Raw genomic sequence first — 14349 nt, forward strand, 5'->3', positions numbered from 1 at the left:
CTTCTTGCCTACCTGATGCACAGTACTCTGCAACTGAGTACAGCAGGGCCAAGACCAATGTTCATAGCACTGGGGCAGTTGATCCCCAACTTGTTCCAGATAACTTTGGAATAATGTTGATGCAAGTCGTCACTTTAGAAAGGCTATTTTTTGAGGTAGTCATGAAAGGTCAAGAATGATATTGAGATAGATTGGCTTTGGGTCAGAATGCAGTTTCACAACAAAACTCAACAGAGTGTTTTGTGCAATTCTATTGTCTAGGTGGAAAGCAGAGACTACCGATTTGCCTGAATTTGGTCTCAGATGCCACTTTTGGAAGTACTCCTCCATGATCTTAATGTCAGATGTAAGGGTCACTTCAAGTTCTTTACAGATATGGGGCAGTGCAAATCATCAGTGTATGCAAACTTCTGCGCTATTGTTTCAGGCATATTGCTTGTGTATACATTGAAGAGTGCTGGAGCATGTACAGAGCCTTGTGGTAGCCCATTTGACCTATGAGGTGTATGAGCATCCTTCAGTTGTTAAGCATGCAGTTTAGCAGCCTGTGAATCCGCATGCAGGGGATCCACTTTGGCCAATTTCAGTAACAGACTTTACTTCCAGGCTGTGTCAAATGCTACTGACTGATAGATGAAGGCAGGACCAGTCTTGAGTTTCGTTGGAACCCTACCTTGATGTTTGTAGTGAGGGCCAGGACCTGGTTGCAGCACATTCTCTGCAGTCGAAAACCAGCTTGCTTCTTGGGTAGGCTGGCATCAAGTGGGCCCGATTCTGTTCAGTTATCCAATTACTTAATTTCAATGGGAGCTGCTGAGAGCTAAGTACTTTTGAAAATCAGGCCATTTATTTAGGAGCCTAAATCAGGATTATGAAAGGGGCCTAAGGTAATTAGGTGTCCAATTTCCACAGAATCCTGATTTACGCTCCTAAATAAATGGCCTGATTTTCAAAAGTACTTAGCACTCAGGGGCCACAGGGCAAAAGTGGGACTTAAGTGGTGCGTAGGCCTTGGGAATTGTGCACCTAACTCTGCCTTAGGTCCTTTGAAAGTCTCAGTCCAAGAGCCAGACTTTAAGTGTCCGTTTTGTTATACAGTATCTTTTGGGTGCCTTTAATACAACTGACCATGAAGTGCTGCTGGAACTGCCAAGTTGTTAGCAGAGAGAGCTAAGAGTTGTTTTGGAATGGCTCTTGTTGAAATGATTCACAGGATAATATTGTGAGCCGGCTTATCTACCCACAAGGTCCTCCCACATGCAGTGCCATACGGGTCTCTTCTCTCCTTCCCTTCTGTGCAGCATTTGCAGGGGCAGCTAGGGTGAGGATCTGAATATTTCTGTCTCATGTTTGTGAATGATAGCTGACTGTCTCTCCATTTCACCAGGGCAGTTGTTGACCATCTTACACAGAACATAACTAAGACTGTGGCTTGGATGATGGTGAGCTAGGTGACAGACTATCTGGTCAAGACTGAGATTACAGAATTATAGAAACAGTGCTGGAAGGAACCTTATATTGCCCCTGCACTGAGGCAAGACCAAGTAAACTTAGACCACCTCTCACAGGTGTTTGTCCAAACTGTTCTTAAATCTCCAATGACAGGGATTCCATAACCTCCCTTGGAAGCCTATTCCAGAGCTTAACTCCCCGTCCAGTTAGAAAGATTTTCCTAATATCTAATTTAAATCTCCCTTTCTGAAGACCATTACTTCTTGTCCTACCTTCAGTGGAGATGGGGAACAACTGATCACGGTCACCTTTATAACAGCTCTTAACATATCTGTTATCAGGTCCGCGCCTTCCCCCTCCCCCCCAGTCTTCTTTCCTCAAAACCAAGCATGCCCGGTATTTTTAACCGCTCCTCATAGGTCAGGGTTTCTAAATCTTTTATTACTTTTGTTGCTCTCCTCTGGACTCTCTCCACTTTATCCACATCTTTCCTAAAGGCTTTTTACCCTTTAAGGCTAGTTAAGAGGCTGTGCCATCTTCTTTTGGGCTTGGCCCTGGCCAGAGAGATCTATGACCTGTCCCCTCCCACCTGAATTACTGCAATGCCCTCTACATGGAGCTAAACCTTAAAACCACTTGGCAACTTCAACTGCTGCAGAATAGGGCAACTTGTCTTGAGGAGGTAGCAAGGGGTCGCTCACTGGGAGCATGTTGCACTAGTACTCAAGGATGTGCATTGGCTGCCAGCGTGTTTTCTAGGTGCAATTTAACATACTGAAGTTTTATCTACCAAACCTTAAATGGGTTGGGTCCAAATTACATCAGAGAAGTCATCTCTCCCCAATGCTGTAACAGAGAAATCATTTGAGGAACCTGACTAACCACGTCTGGTTTGTTTGTGATGGGTGGATCAGGAAGCAGAACAGTCTCGGGGGACGTCTACATTGCAATGAAAGACCGGTAGCTGGCCTGTGCTAGTGGACTTGGGCTCGCAGAGCTTGGGCTAAAGGGCTGTGAATTGTGGTGTAGACATTCAGGCTCAGGCTGGAGCCTTGGCTCTAGGACCCGGCGGGGGTTTGGGGTGTCCCAGAGTTCAGGTTGCACCCCATGCCCGAACATCTACACCCCTATTAAACAGCCCCTTAGCCCGAGCCCTGCAACCCCAAGTCAGCTGGCATGGGCCAGCTGTGGGTGTCTAACTGCAATGTAAACATATCCTCAGTAAACGATGCCGTCTGTTTCTGGCCTCAGTTTGTCAGAGTTAAAAATCAAATGATGTTCAGGTCAAGCTGCTCGGTTCATTTGTTCTCCCAGGCATTTACTGGGAAATACGAATAGGATTCCTAATAGATTCCTTGGGGATGAGGGGCTGTTTGGGGAAGTATTTGGAGAGACATAATTTGTATTTCTTTGGACTATGTAGTAATTGTCATAAAACTTTAATATTTACAAATGCACTCAAGGCACAAACTGGGCACAAGCTTGAATAACAAAGGAAATAATTGAAAATAAATAAATGCTCATTAATTAAAATAGATACAAAATCTTTATGATAATTGTACATGTCCAATGCACAGTTTTCTCTTTTGCTTACATTTTGGGTATTTGTTTATCAGTCCTTAAATAATCAACCTTCTTTCTACAGGACTGCCTTTTTGGAATCCTACTACTATAACTAGCCTTGTGACCTCTCAATTTATGTGGCCTTTGTGAACAATGGATTTGGTTCTAAAGAAAATTTGAAGGGAAAGCAGAGTTTTCTTCCTCCTGCATACTACACTGAGTAAGTAACATCAAGTTGCTAATCATAAAAGTATTCAGTAAACAGGACTTTGGCCAATAAAAAAAAGTTTAAAGTGTCAACGTTTTCCCTTACAAATATAAAACTAAACAACTCCCTGAAAACTCTAGTAGATTTTGGAGGGGGGGGGGGAGGGGGGAATCTATAAAATGAAAACAGCCGGCTACATAATGTGTGCAGAATTTTTAATAGGGTGAATGAAGCAACTTAAGCCTTGATCCTGCAACTGGATTTAGGCTGGTGGACTTCTCATAACAGCCAAGTTTTGTTTTGCTTCTTGTATAACATTTTATGTAAATGTAACTAATTTGCAAACAAGTGAATGATTTGCATACAACCTGCTGAGGGTAGGTCATGGAGCTGCACAAAACTTGGCAGTGGTGGTAGTGATGCACAGAGACGGAAGCTGTGGGGTTGCTGGGGCTGTGGATAACGCTGGTGGCTGCTGGGAGGTAGGTGGGTGCTACGGTTCCAGGAGGGCAGGGGACTGTCAGAATAGAAGACACATGGTAGTAGGGGCGCTTCAGGTAACTAGGGATGGTGTAGCTGAGGACGCCTAGAGCTGTTATGAGGTCTCATCTTGTGCTGTCTCCTAGCTGCTGATTCCTGACTTAGATCTAGCAGGAGGACCATAGAACAGTGTTTTTCAAACCATGGGAACTGGCCAGTGGGAACACGGCGGGGGGAAGGGGTGTGCGCCTGTAGGCGAGAGTCGTGCAAAGCCACTTGGGGGCCTCCACTTAGGAGCTGGACCTGCTGCTGGCTGCTTCAGGGGTGCAGCGCGGTCCATGGTGCCAGGACAGGTGGGAAGCCTGCCTCTGCACCCTGGCTGTGCCCCTGACCAGGAGCCGCCGGAGCTAAGTCCATGCCCCAACCCCGTGTCCCAATCCCCTACCCCAGCCCTGAGTCCCCCCACCCCCAACCTGGAACCCCTTTCTGCACCTCAAACCGCTCATCCCCAGCCCCACCCCAGAACTTGCATCCCCAGCCCAGAGCTCTGACCCCCTCCTGCATCCCAACCCCCTGCCCCAGCCCAGAGCCCCCTCCCACACCCTGAACCCCTCAGTCCCAGCCCCACCCCGCAGCCCTTACCCCCACTCCCAATCCTCTGTCCCAGCCCTGAGCCCCTCCCACACCCCAAACCCCTCATCCCCAGCTCAGTTGAGTCATGGGCATCAACAATTTTCTTCAACTGGGTCCCCAGAAAAAAAGTTTGAAAACTACTGCCATGGAGAAATGGTGCCTGGCTGCTTGCTCAGTAAGTGCCGTAGTGGCCTCTAGCAATGAAAATGGGGAACTCCAGGCAAATGGCTGCTGCCTCATTGCAGCTGAGCTAAATGTGTGAGAATTCACCTGAGACGCAGGAATGTGTAACGGGGGTGCTAAAAGCATAACACTTGGTAGCTTGGACTCCTGCACCCATGCGGAACGCCAATGGAGTCAATGGGGCATGATGTGGGTGTATGAGTCCACCTACTGGGATCCATTTGCATGACTGGGGCCTTAGTTAGGGGTCTAGAGACCAGCAGTCTTTTATAGGACCCTATCCTATATAATTGCACCTCTAAATTCCACTGTAATCAAAGGGAATTGGGGAACCAAAATAAATGCACAAGTTGAGCCCGAAATGGTGGTAAGAATATCTCTACTATAGTAAATTCACTTTAGATTGCTGGTATTAATCTGAATTGCTGGAATCTATTTTAGAAATCTACGCAGTTCATAATTATCTGGGTTCCTTCTGACAAACAGAATCTTTTTGGTTTTGAGTTATTTCTAGGTCATTCTGAAGTCTGTGGTCTGGGCCAAATATCACATTGTTTCTATTAGATTTTATTTCACAAACCTTGCTCTACTCTCAACGCTGAAGCCAGTCATAGTGTTAAAAAAAACAAACCAAATCAAAAAAATCACCCTGGCAGTAATGTACTGTATGTTAATACTGTGGCTGCATGCTCTAGTCCAGCTGTTTCTCAATTTGAAAGTAGTACAAATGTCAAACAATAACTATAAACAGCAGTCCTGGCGTTCCCCCACTCCCTGGGGTTTGGCTAACAATTTGCTGCTGCCTGATTGGGAATCATCAGAGTTCTGTACAAATAAATGTTCAGCTCGGTTCCCAGCAACCCATCAACTTTGCAAAGGATGCAGTGTGCTAATTTCACAGAGAACAAAAAAACATTTAATTGAACCCCAATAGTGACATTAACAAGATGAATATAGACCCATGGTGCTCCTATGAAACAATAAATACAAGAAGTTTGACACTACTGTACTTAAAAACAACTACTGACATGAAACATAGCTTCATTCCTGAAAACAGGCAGAAGAAAACAACAACCCACCCTGTATGTTAAACCCTGGGAAGAGCAAAATCTCCAGAGATGCTTGTGTGCTGTACATTTCTGAATGTTTCAAACCAATATACTTTAGTCATAAAAAGAGCATTTGGGTAGATATAGTTTTCCCTTGCATCCAGCTATCCATTTAGTCTGGCATTCAGACGCACAGACTTTAATCTCACTCCAAAAACTGAAAAGCTACTCCAGAAAACAAAAGAAAATTATTTCTGTTTTCCCTGCACTGAGTTTAACCTTCAGATAAAAATGCTAGCACTGAAGAGATAAAGGAATAAAACTGTCACAATTAAAAGAGTCCATATGTAGGTTAGTCAACCCCTAAACCCCACCCTTTCCACATTAAAAATCTGAATGTGTGCCTAGAGTGTAATGTGCTGCGATGTGGCTGTTCCATAAAATGTTCATACAGTGAAACAAAAATAATAATACTTCAACATTTGTTTTATGTAAACCTGCTGTAACAAAATCATTATTGCTAGCAGTGCTCCAAGCAAGCAGCAGCTCTCACAGGAGCACAGTTCCATCATTTTTTTCCCTAGAAGGAAAAATATACCAGAAATGTTCCTGAACTGTAAAAGCAAAAGAAAAACAAATTGCTTAATGTTTCACTGGAACAAGAATAAAAAATAATGCCCAGGATGTAATGGAAGGAAATACAGTATGAAAGAAAGACAGAGCAGCTCATCTGATGCTGTTATTGGACCTGGCAGGCCATGTTCACTCTTCCTTTCTCATGTCCTTCTCTCCCCAGCTATGTCCTGCACTGCAGTATGTTCCACATTGTGTTATGTTCCTCAAACCTATGTTACCACATTACAGATTTTCCTGTCTTCTCCCCAGCTCCCAACTATGCTCTATCATTGCAGTTCCCTTTCTTTTATCTTCCTGTTTTGAGAACTGATCACCAATAATACAATGCATGCTGCTATGTAGTTACAATGGAAAACAAAACGGAACAGAACACACAACTATTCTTACCTTCCTAAGACTTAAACTTTTCTTTTTCTTCGAGACATTTGTGTGACTTAGTCTCCGTAAAACGAAAGAAAGATACCACTGACAATTCAGACCTGCACTATCCTGTTATTCCAGCCCAGAGGCTCTCTTAAGCCAAAATCATAAATCATACTAAACTGAGTGATAGTTTTGTAGACAATAGGAAGAAAGGCAAGACACCAGGAATGTGATTTAACTAGGCCACAACTTTATTAAGTAACACATCTGGGAACTATGCAGCAATAACTTGTCCGGTGCAGGTTGTTCTTTCTTTGTAAACCAAGCTTTTCTTTACAGACCAGAATGGTGCCGTTGGGCAGAGAAAAATGCTTATAACTAAGGCTACATTTTAGTCGTGGGTATTTTTAGTAAAAGTCACAGACAGATCTCGGGCAGCAAACGAAAACTCATGGCTCATGACCTGTCCATGACTTTTACTATATACTCCTGACTAAAACGGGGGGCGGGCTGTGCCCTGGGAGAGAGCAGCCCAAGTGCTGGGGGCATGGCGGTGCACGGCCCACGAACTCCACTGGTGCTGGGGGGAGGGGGGTTGGTGGGGCTGGCAGACTCCCTACCTGGCTCCGCGCCTCTCCCCCACACCCCCACAGCAGAGTTTGGGTGTGGGAGGGGGTAGGGGCATAGGATAGGGTGAGGCGGGCTCTGGGCAGTGCTTACCTGGGGGGCTCCCTGGAAGCGGCGACATCCCCCTCGCTCAGCTGCTAGGCGGAGGTGTGGCCAGGCAGCTCTGCATGCTGCCTCTGCCCAGAGTGCTGGCTTCGCAGCTCCCATTGCCTGGGAACCGCAGCCAATGGGAGTTGTGGGGGGTATGGGGGGGTGCCTGCAGCCAGATGCGGCCAAGTCTCCACCTAGCAGCAGAGCAAGGGGGATGTTATCGCTTCTGGGGAGGCCCCCAGTTAAGCACTGCCCAGAGCCCACCTCACCCTGTCTCATACCCCAACCCTGCCCCCTCCCATAGCCAAACTCTGCTGATGCTGGAGAGGTGGGGTGGGGTGGCCCGAGACTGCCTGAGCTGCCCCTGAGCCAGGCTCACCGGCTGCTGCAGAAGTCACGGAGGTCATGGAATCCGTGACTTCCATGACAAACCCGCAGCCTTCCTTATAACTTCTCCCTTTGGATGCCTAAGAACCAATAGGCTTACGCTGCATCCCTTCTGCCCAAACAGTCAGCCTACCAAGAGCACCTCCCACACCTGTCTCTCCTCAAGTCAATGTGGGGTGAGGGGCTGGTACCAATCCTTGAAGGGACTAAAGATTTCTCTTTTCCCTCCTGGCTCAGACAAAGTGGGGGATTTTCATTAATTGGATTAGAACAGGGGTCTCCTCTAACCATTGAGTTGCACTGTTTAACTCACAACTTAATAAATAATTCAATCACACAGAAGAGAAAAAATCATCTAGGAAATAACTTAGCATCTTTCTCTAGATATATAAATATTTTTGTGCAGCTTAAACAAGGTTCCTTCCTAAATCTTTGAGAGGACATGATCAGTCAGAATATATTTGCCCTTATGTACAAGAAGTTTTTAATCTACCCATTTTTAATGCTTAACCCTCATTACAAAGCTCTTTTCCTAAAGTAAGAATATGTAGCCTGCTTACCAATTGCATTCAATCAATGCTAATCATTCCTTCTATAACAATGTTTGCATAATTTATTTGAACATAGCTCAATTCAACTTCTTGGTAGCACCATCTAGGATATCCTGACTTGAAGAGTCAAATGCAAACTCAGTTGGTGTAATATTAAGAAACATTCACCTACCATGAAAAGGGTTTCATAGTTTTCAATCATCTTTTGTACAACAGCAATGATTGCAGTACTCTCTTCAGCTCGAGCTGAACTCTGAACTGTGAATTCTTTGTCTGTAGACTTCTGCTTGTGCAACAGGTTAGGTCCAAATATGGTGGCCAGGTTCAGAGATGTCATTTTGTTCCCAATTACCTAGAAGAAAAAGAATATAAATTAGGGACATGTTTTCTCTGGCTATCGATCATTAATTAATACTCTCTCTCTCTCACCGTAAAGAAGTTCATTGCTTTCTCAACATTCTCCTCCCACAAAGCCCGGAAGTAGAAGAATAGGACCTAACATCTCACCTCATAGCCCCAGCAAAGTACTGCCACTTTAGGCCAATGAATTGGTCCCCAGTGCTGCTCCTTTCAACAGGCGATGGTGCTTCCAGGTGGATAGAATAAATACAAACCCTTATATCCTTCTGTACACAAGTTCCTCAAGATACCTAAACAGCTGAGGACATGCTTATCACTTTTATTAATCTTTCCCTTGTTTGGTTCTTGAACACAAAAATTCTTTTCACTTCTACCCCTGTAGTCACCTGATCTTGGCTAAACTAGTAGATACAAAATAATAACAAGAATACACTAAAAATTCTCTGAAAAAATGTGTCATATGGATTACTAAGGACAATTTTCCAGTGTCAAATTTGCAAGGAGCAGAGGTCATTCAGTTGATCTTCCTCTATGTGCCTCCACCTGGCTGCTATTTTGGGAATGCTGCAAAAGCTGTCAGGACTTCACTAAACAAGACTGAATGTAAATTCCAGATGTTGACTAACAGGGGTGGGGGAGGGGGAGATTTTGATGTATAAGAGGAGAAATGCACATATTCATTATTTTTTTCCCACATCTGAACTGTATTCAACTAATTCATTAAAACAAGGGTGAAAGGTAAAAAATAGTCTGTCAAACTATTCCAGAAGGCTTCCAGCATATAATTATTCTTTCAAATACTATTTTGAGTTTGTCCAATAGGTCACTTACTTTACGTACATGCTAAAGTTCTATCTTGTTGAGTAGAATTCTATTGCATGAACACCTTGGTTAAAAATAAGCATTTTCTTTTATAAATAAGATATTTATGCTTCAATCTTGCAAAGACTTATGCACACAATTAACATTATGCATACAAGCAATCCTTTGGGACGAGTTGGTTGTATAAAATTAATCACCTGTATAAGTCTTTGCAGGACTGGGGCTTTAATTAATTGTTAGCAGAATAATATATTATCTATAACAGATGCCCAATTACATACACTGTCCCTGACTCTTATAATACTGACAGGATGGTTTACATGAATTTGCTGTGTCAGAATACCTGCAGCTGAGCAAATGTATTACTAAGGAGAATTCAGACCTTTACCACAGCTACTCTACCAACTCTCTTAAGCAGCTTTGGGCTCTAACCCTGCGATTAGTTTCACAAGGGCGGATTCCTGCACCAACACAGAACTCAGTGCAGGATCAGGGTCTCAGTGGTATAGCTCTACACCATTCTTAGCACAATAAATATTATTACAGGCCAATTCTTTTTTCAAAACCCTCCATTATTAGGGGTCTACTTAAATCACAGAAAAATTACACAATTTTAGTGGGCTGGTCACGGCATAAATAGCAAATTTTATGGCTGTGTTACAAAACGTGTTACACACATCCACAAAATTTGCCATTTATGCCGTGACCAACCCATGAAAAATGTGTGATTTCTCTGCAGCGTTTCTCAACCTGGGGTCCGGCACCCAAAAGGGCACCGCAATCCCATGGGGGGAGGGGGGCGAGGGGAAGGAGGAGGAGTATTGCTACTCTTACTTCTCTGCCACTGCTGGCGGTGGCGCTGCCTTCAGAGCTGGGTGCCCAGGCAGCAGCAGCCGCTCTCCACTCTGCCTTCAGAGCCGGGCAACCGGAGACCAGATTTCACAGGTAAGACCAGCTTTTGCAGTCTGGGACTCGATTTTCACAGCCGTGAATTTGGTAGATACCTAATTATTGTGTCTGTACTTTTCCACCAACTGCTAGCTGAGTGTGCAAATAGCAGTATTTTGGATGGGATTTTCAAAAATGCTTAAGTGCTGTAGTACTATTGACTTTCAATAGCATTTGTCCTCCTGAGTCATATAAATGTTTTTGAAAATTTCACCCGCAGACATCCAAATATCTGACTGTATCAAAAATTGTTTAGGGTTTCTCAAGGGGTTATGGCTAGAAACCATAAATAATTACTGTGTTTTTCACCCAAACACCTCAAAGTGCTTTACAAAAGTAAGTGTGTCACGGGTGGGATCCGCGAAGGTACTTGGCACCTAAATACCAGACCTAGGTGCCTAAGGCCTGCTTTTGGCTCTACTTCGATGATCCACAAAATTCTCACCAAATGCTGTAGGCTCCTAAACTCACTCAGTACCGAAGTACAAGTTCTCTAGGCACCTACATTTCTGCCTCTGGACTTGTGCACAGCTGACTCCTTTTAGGTGTCTGGATCCCTATATCCCACATAAGCCCCAGAGCAATTCACGAACCAGGGAGAGACAGGCATTCGGTCATATAAGTTGCATGCTGGACCTGATTCAATAGGTGGCCTCTGAGCACACCTACTGGATTGGGTCTCATTCAAAATCTAGCTGGAGGAGGCACCCACTTTATAACATTTATCCTAGTGGTTAGAGCACTCTCCTGGGACGTGGGAGACCTGAATTTAAATTTCCTCCTCTGACAGAGGGAGAGGAAGGATTAGAACAGGGCTCTCCTCTAACCATTGAGCTAAAAAAATCAGTGGAGACCCCTACTCCTCGGGCAAGCCTAACTCCAGGAGTGTGGTTCACGTTCATCCATCACTAGCAGAGACAGACACCTAAGTTCAGACTGCAGGGAAGTGCTCATCTCTGAGAGAGGGGAGAGGCTTAGCATACGCCCCTCTCCTCAGCATCTCCCATTGACTAGTTTAGGCAGCTCCCTGCATAGCATGCTGGCTTTTCTGGGTTGCATTCTTAGGCACCTATGTCTCCCCATTCATTGTATAAGGAGCCTGGGTGCTTAGCTCAGGCTTTTGGGATTGCAATGTTGCTCTGTGACTTTTCAAGGTGCCGTGACACTCAGCATTCAACGTTTAAACCCCTTCATGGATCCCACTCATTATCCCTATTTTACGTATGACAAACATGAGGCAGAGAGAGGTGAACTGACTTGTCCAATGTCTCAACTGCGAGTCAGTGGCAGAGTCAGGAATAAAAAGCAGGTCCTTTGACTCACAGCCTTTTGTTCCATATTATATAATGGGATGAAACTAAACTAGGAAAAAAATAGGCTAGATTGAATTAGCTATTTCTTAACAGTGAAGTCTATTAGGCTCTGAATCTCCCACAGGAAGTGGTGGACGCCTCATTGATTGAGTCATTTAAAAACTACAATACAAAACAATCTCAGGAATATACGATTGTAAACAACTGGATGGCAAGAGGGAGGGCAATATTAAGTCTATTTCATCTTTAATGCTTATGATTCTAGGCTCTCTGTTTCTCATCTTTATACATATGTCCTTAAAGCAAGGAATAACGGAAGTGAAGGAACATGAATGATCTGAACATACCTCCTGGCCATCTTTGTCTGTGCTGTCTTCTGCATGGCTAGCCACCGTAAAGAGGAATTGCAGGAGTCTGTGTAGGGTGTCGCAGTTACAGGGAGGTAGAAGATAAATAAGAAGCTGTAAGGTGCTTAGTTGTTCATCTGGCTCTAATACTAAGAGGGAAAAAGAAAAATCTAAGAAAAACATTGACACTAACCTAATGCAATGCACATACATTCGGTAGTGCGCCAGCTAAAAGAATAATATAAGAAAAGAATTGTTTAAGGAGTTTACTGATCATGTTTCCAATACATTTTCCAAGGTAGGTCGATTCAACTTTAAATACATATCAGTTGCATAAAATATTTCTGTTTTATTCTGTGATCTTATCTCAGCCAATAGTGGAGTTGTAGGATTAATTGTGTCTGCTAGCTCAGATTTAAATTCTGCTTACATTATTGGAAACAAACAAAAGTAAGGTTTGGCCTAATATGCCTTACCGTCACTTTTATATATATATATACTGGATATTGGTGGCTACATGTTCTGGCATCCAGGAGAATTTTAGTTTTAAAGTATTCTATTTGTATTTATGCTTTAACCATTTTTAATTAGTTTTCTTACAACTTTCTTTCCTAGAGTGTGACTAGGAAACCTAAAAAGCAGCAAGAAAGAGCACATAAATTCTGCACTGTCTGTAGCCAGTTCATACTTCTAAATGCAATGTTAGTCAACAGTAGAGATGGGCCTGAGACAGGATCTCAAATCTGAAACCCACAAATGGATCTGAGTACACATGAGTTTGTGGCTTGAACATCTTTCTTATATGGGCTAAATCTAAACACTCAGAAATCTGGCAGAGCTTTAATTCAGATTTTCAGCTTGAGACCTCGACAGGCAGGAGTATTTTGAACCATAGTTCTGAGGTCCATGAATTGCCATAAAGTTTGAATCTGGGTGTAAGATTTGGATCTCGGGTTTTGGCCTGTGTGATGGGGTGGTGTCCAGCGGTCAGCCCACCCAATCACGTGGCTTGGCTCTTTAAGGTTTGAAAGCTCCTTATATAATAGGGGTTATTGATAGAGAGGAAGCATTCATGGGAATAAGTGGTGCTTGGGAGAAAATCTTAAGGAGCCTTGTGGGGGGGGGAAAGGTAAGACTCCCCTCTCACTCAACCAACTGGGAATGAGCTAGGAGAAGGGGAGCATTAATGCAACCTCCTCCCTCACATCAGGAGAAGGCTGCCAAACTCTCTGGCTCTGAGCATTAGGTGGGGCCAACTGTGGGAGAAACTGGCTAAGCTCGTACAGCAAGTTTAACTACCACCTGCTCCAGGAGGACAGATGAGGATTCCTGGTTTAAGGAGAGAGTTGAAAACTGCCTGAATTACCCAGCTCCAGGAGGAGAGACGAACAGGGCTGGCCTTACCATGCGGTGAACTGAGGCAGCCGCCTAAGGTGCCAGACTGGGCAGAAGGGCGCCACTAGGACCCAGAATGTAGAAAATTGTGTCTGCTGCTGGTGCATATATATTCTCTCTGCTCTAGATGCACAGAGATGGTGGAGTGCTGTGCTGGAGGAAGGAGGGCACAAGAGACATAACAGGCAGGCAGGACAAAAGGTGAGAGGGAATAACAGAAAGCAGCAGGAGTTGCAGGGAGAGAGAGGACGAGGAGCCTCTTATCTACCTCTCTAGCATGCCCGCGAGCCTGGACTGATTAACACCAGCTTCTCAGGGGTGCTTCCTGTTTCCTGCTGCTTCCCTGAACCCACTTGAGGAGAACAGGAGCCAGTTAGGCCCTTAAGACGATGTATCTTCCCTCACTCAGGCCCTGCTACCAGCCTCCTTATTTGTCCCCTTCAATTCAGTGTTGAGATCCACTATAGCTGGCACAGAACACCAGTCATGAGTGAAAGAAGAAAACTTCCCCTCTGGGGCAACATTCAGAAAAAGAAAGAAAGCAAAGGAAGCTTTTCTATCTAAGCAGGAAGAAGCTCTTCTGAGATACATAAACACAAATGTTCACGGTGAGCCTTCCGGCCCCAGTGACGACGTGAATTGTGAGGAGATGCCTGATCTTCCAGTTAGTCAAAGTGCAGGTGACCTGGCAGCTACTGCAGCATCCATATCTCCATCTGAAATGGATGTAACCATGCACATTCCTGAAGAAAAGTGTAGATCAGAAAAGAGTGTGGTGGAGGCGCAAGAAACAGCTGCTACTGCGTTTAATTCCTTAAGTCAAGATGATCCAGGACTGTGGGCCCATTTGAGCAGTAGCCTGAGGGACTTCCTTGTACTGCATGGGCCACAGCAAGTGAAAAATGTCCTGTTCCCCAAAGACAATGAAAATAGAAGTTTCCA

At 44.4% G+C, this 14349-nt stretch overlaps 1 protein-coding gene across 5 annotated transcripts in view; it reads right to left on the minus strand.

The window, feature by feature from the left end:
- The window catches only part of ARHGAP6 (Rho GTPase activating protein 6), a 510120-nt gene that overhangs the window by 29520 nt on the left and 466251 nt on the right, over nucleotides 1–14349 (minus strand). For all 5 annotated transcript variants that reach the window (XM_084643362.1, XM_084643363.1, XM_084643366.1 and 2 more), the window contains exons 8-9: nucleotides 12013–12161; nucleotides 8395–8574 (exon numbers count right to left, since the gene is read on the minus strand). In XM_084643362.1, the coding sequence (XP_084499488.1) occupies nucleotides 8395–8574; nucleotides 12013–12161 (329 nt within the window). The remainder of the gene's footprint in view (nucleotides 1–8394; nucleotides 8575–12012; nucleotides 12162–14349) is intronic.

The sequence above is a fragment of the Lepidochelys olivacea genome, assembly GCF_965140295.1.
Source record: "Lepidochelys olivacea isolate rLepOli2 genome assembly, chromosome: 1".
Taxonomy (NCBI): Eukaryota; Metazoa; Chordata; order Testudines; family Cheloniidae; genus Lepidochelys; species Lepidochelys olivacea.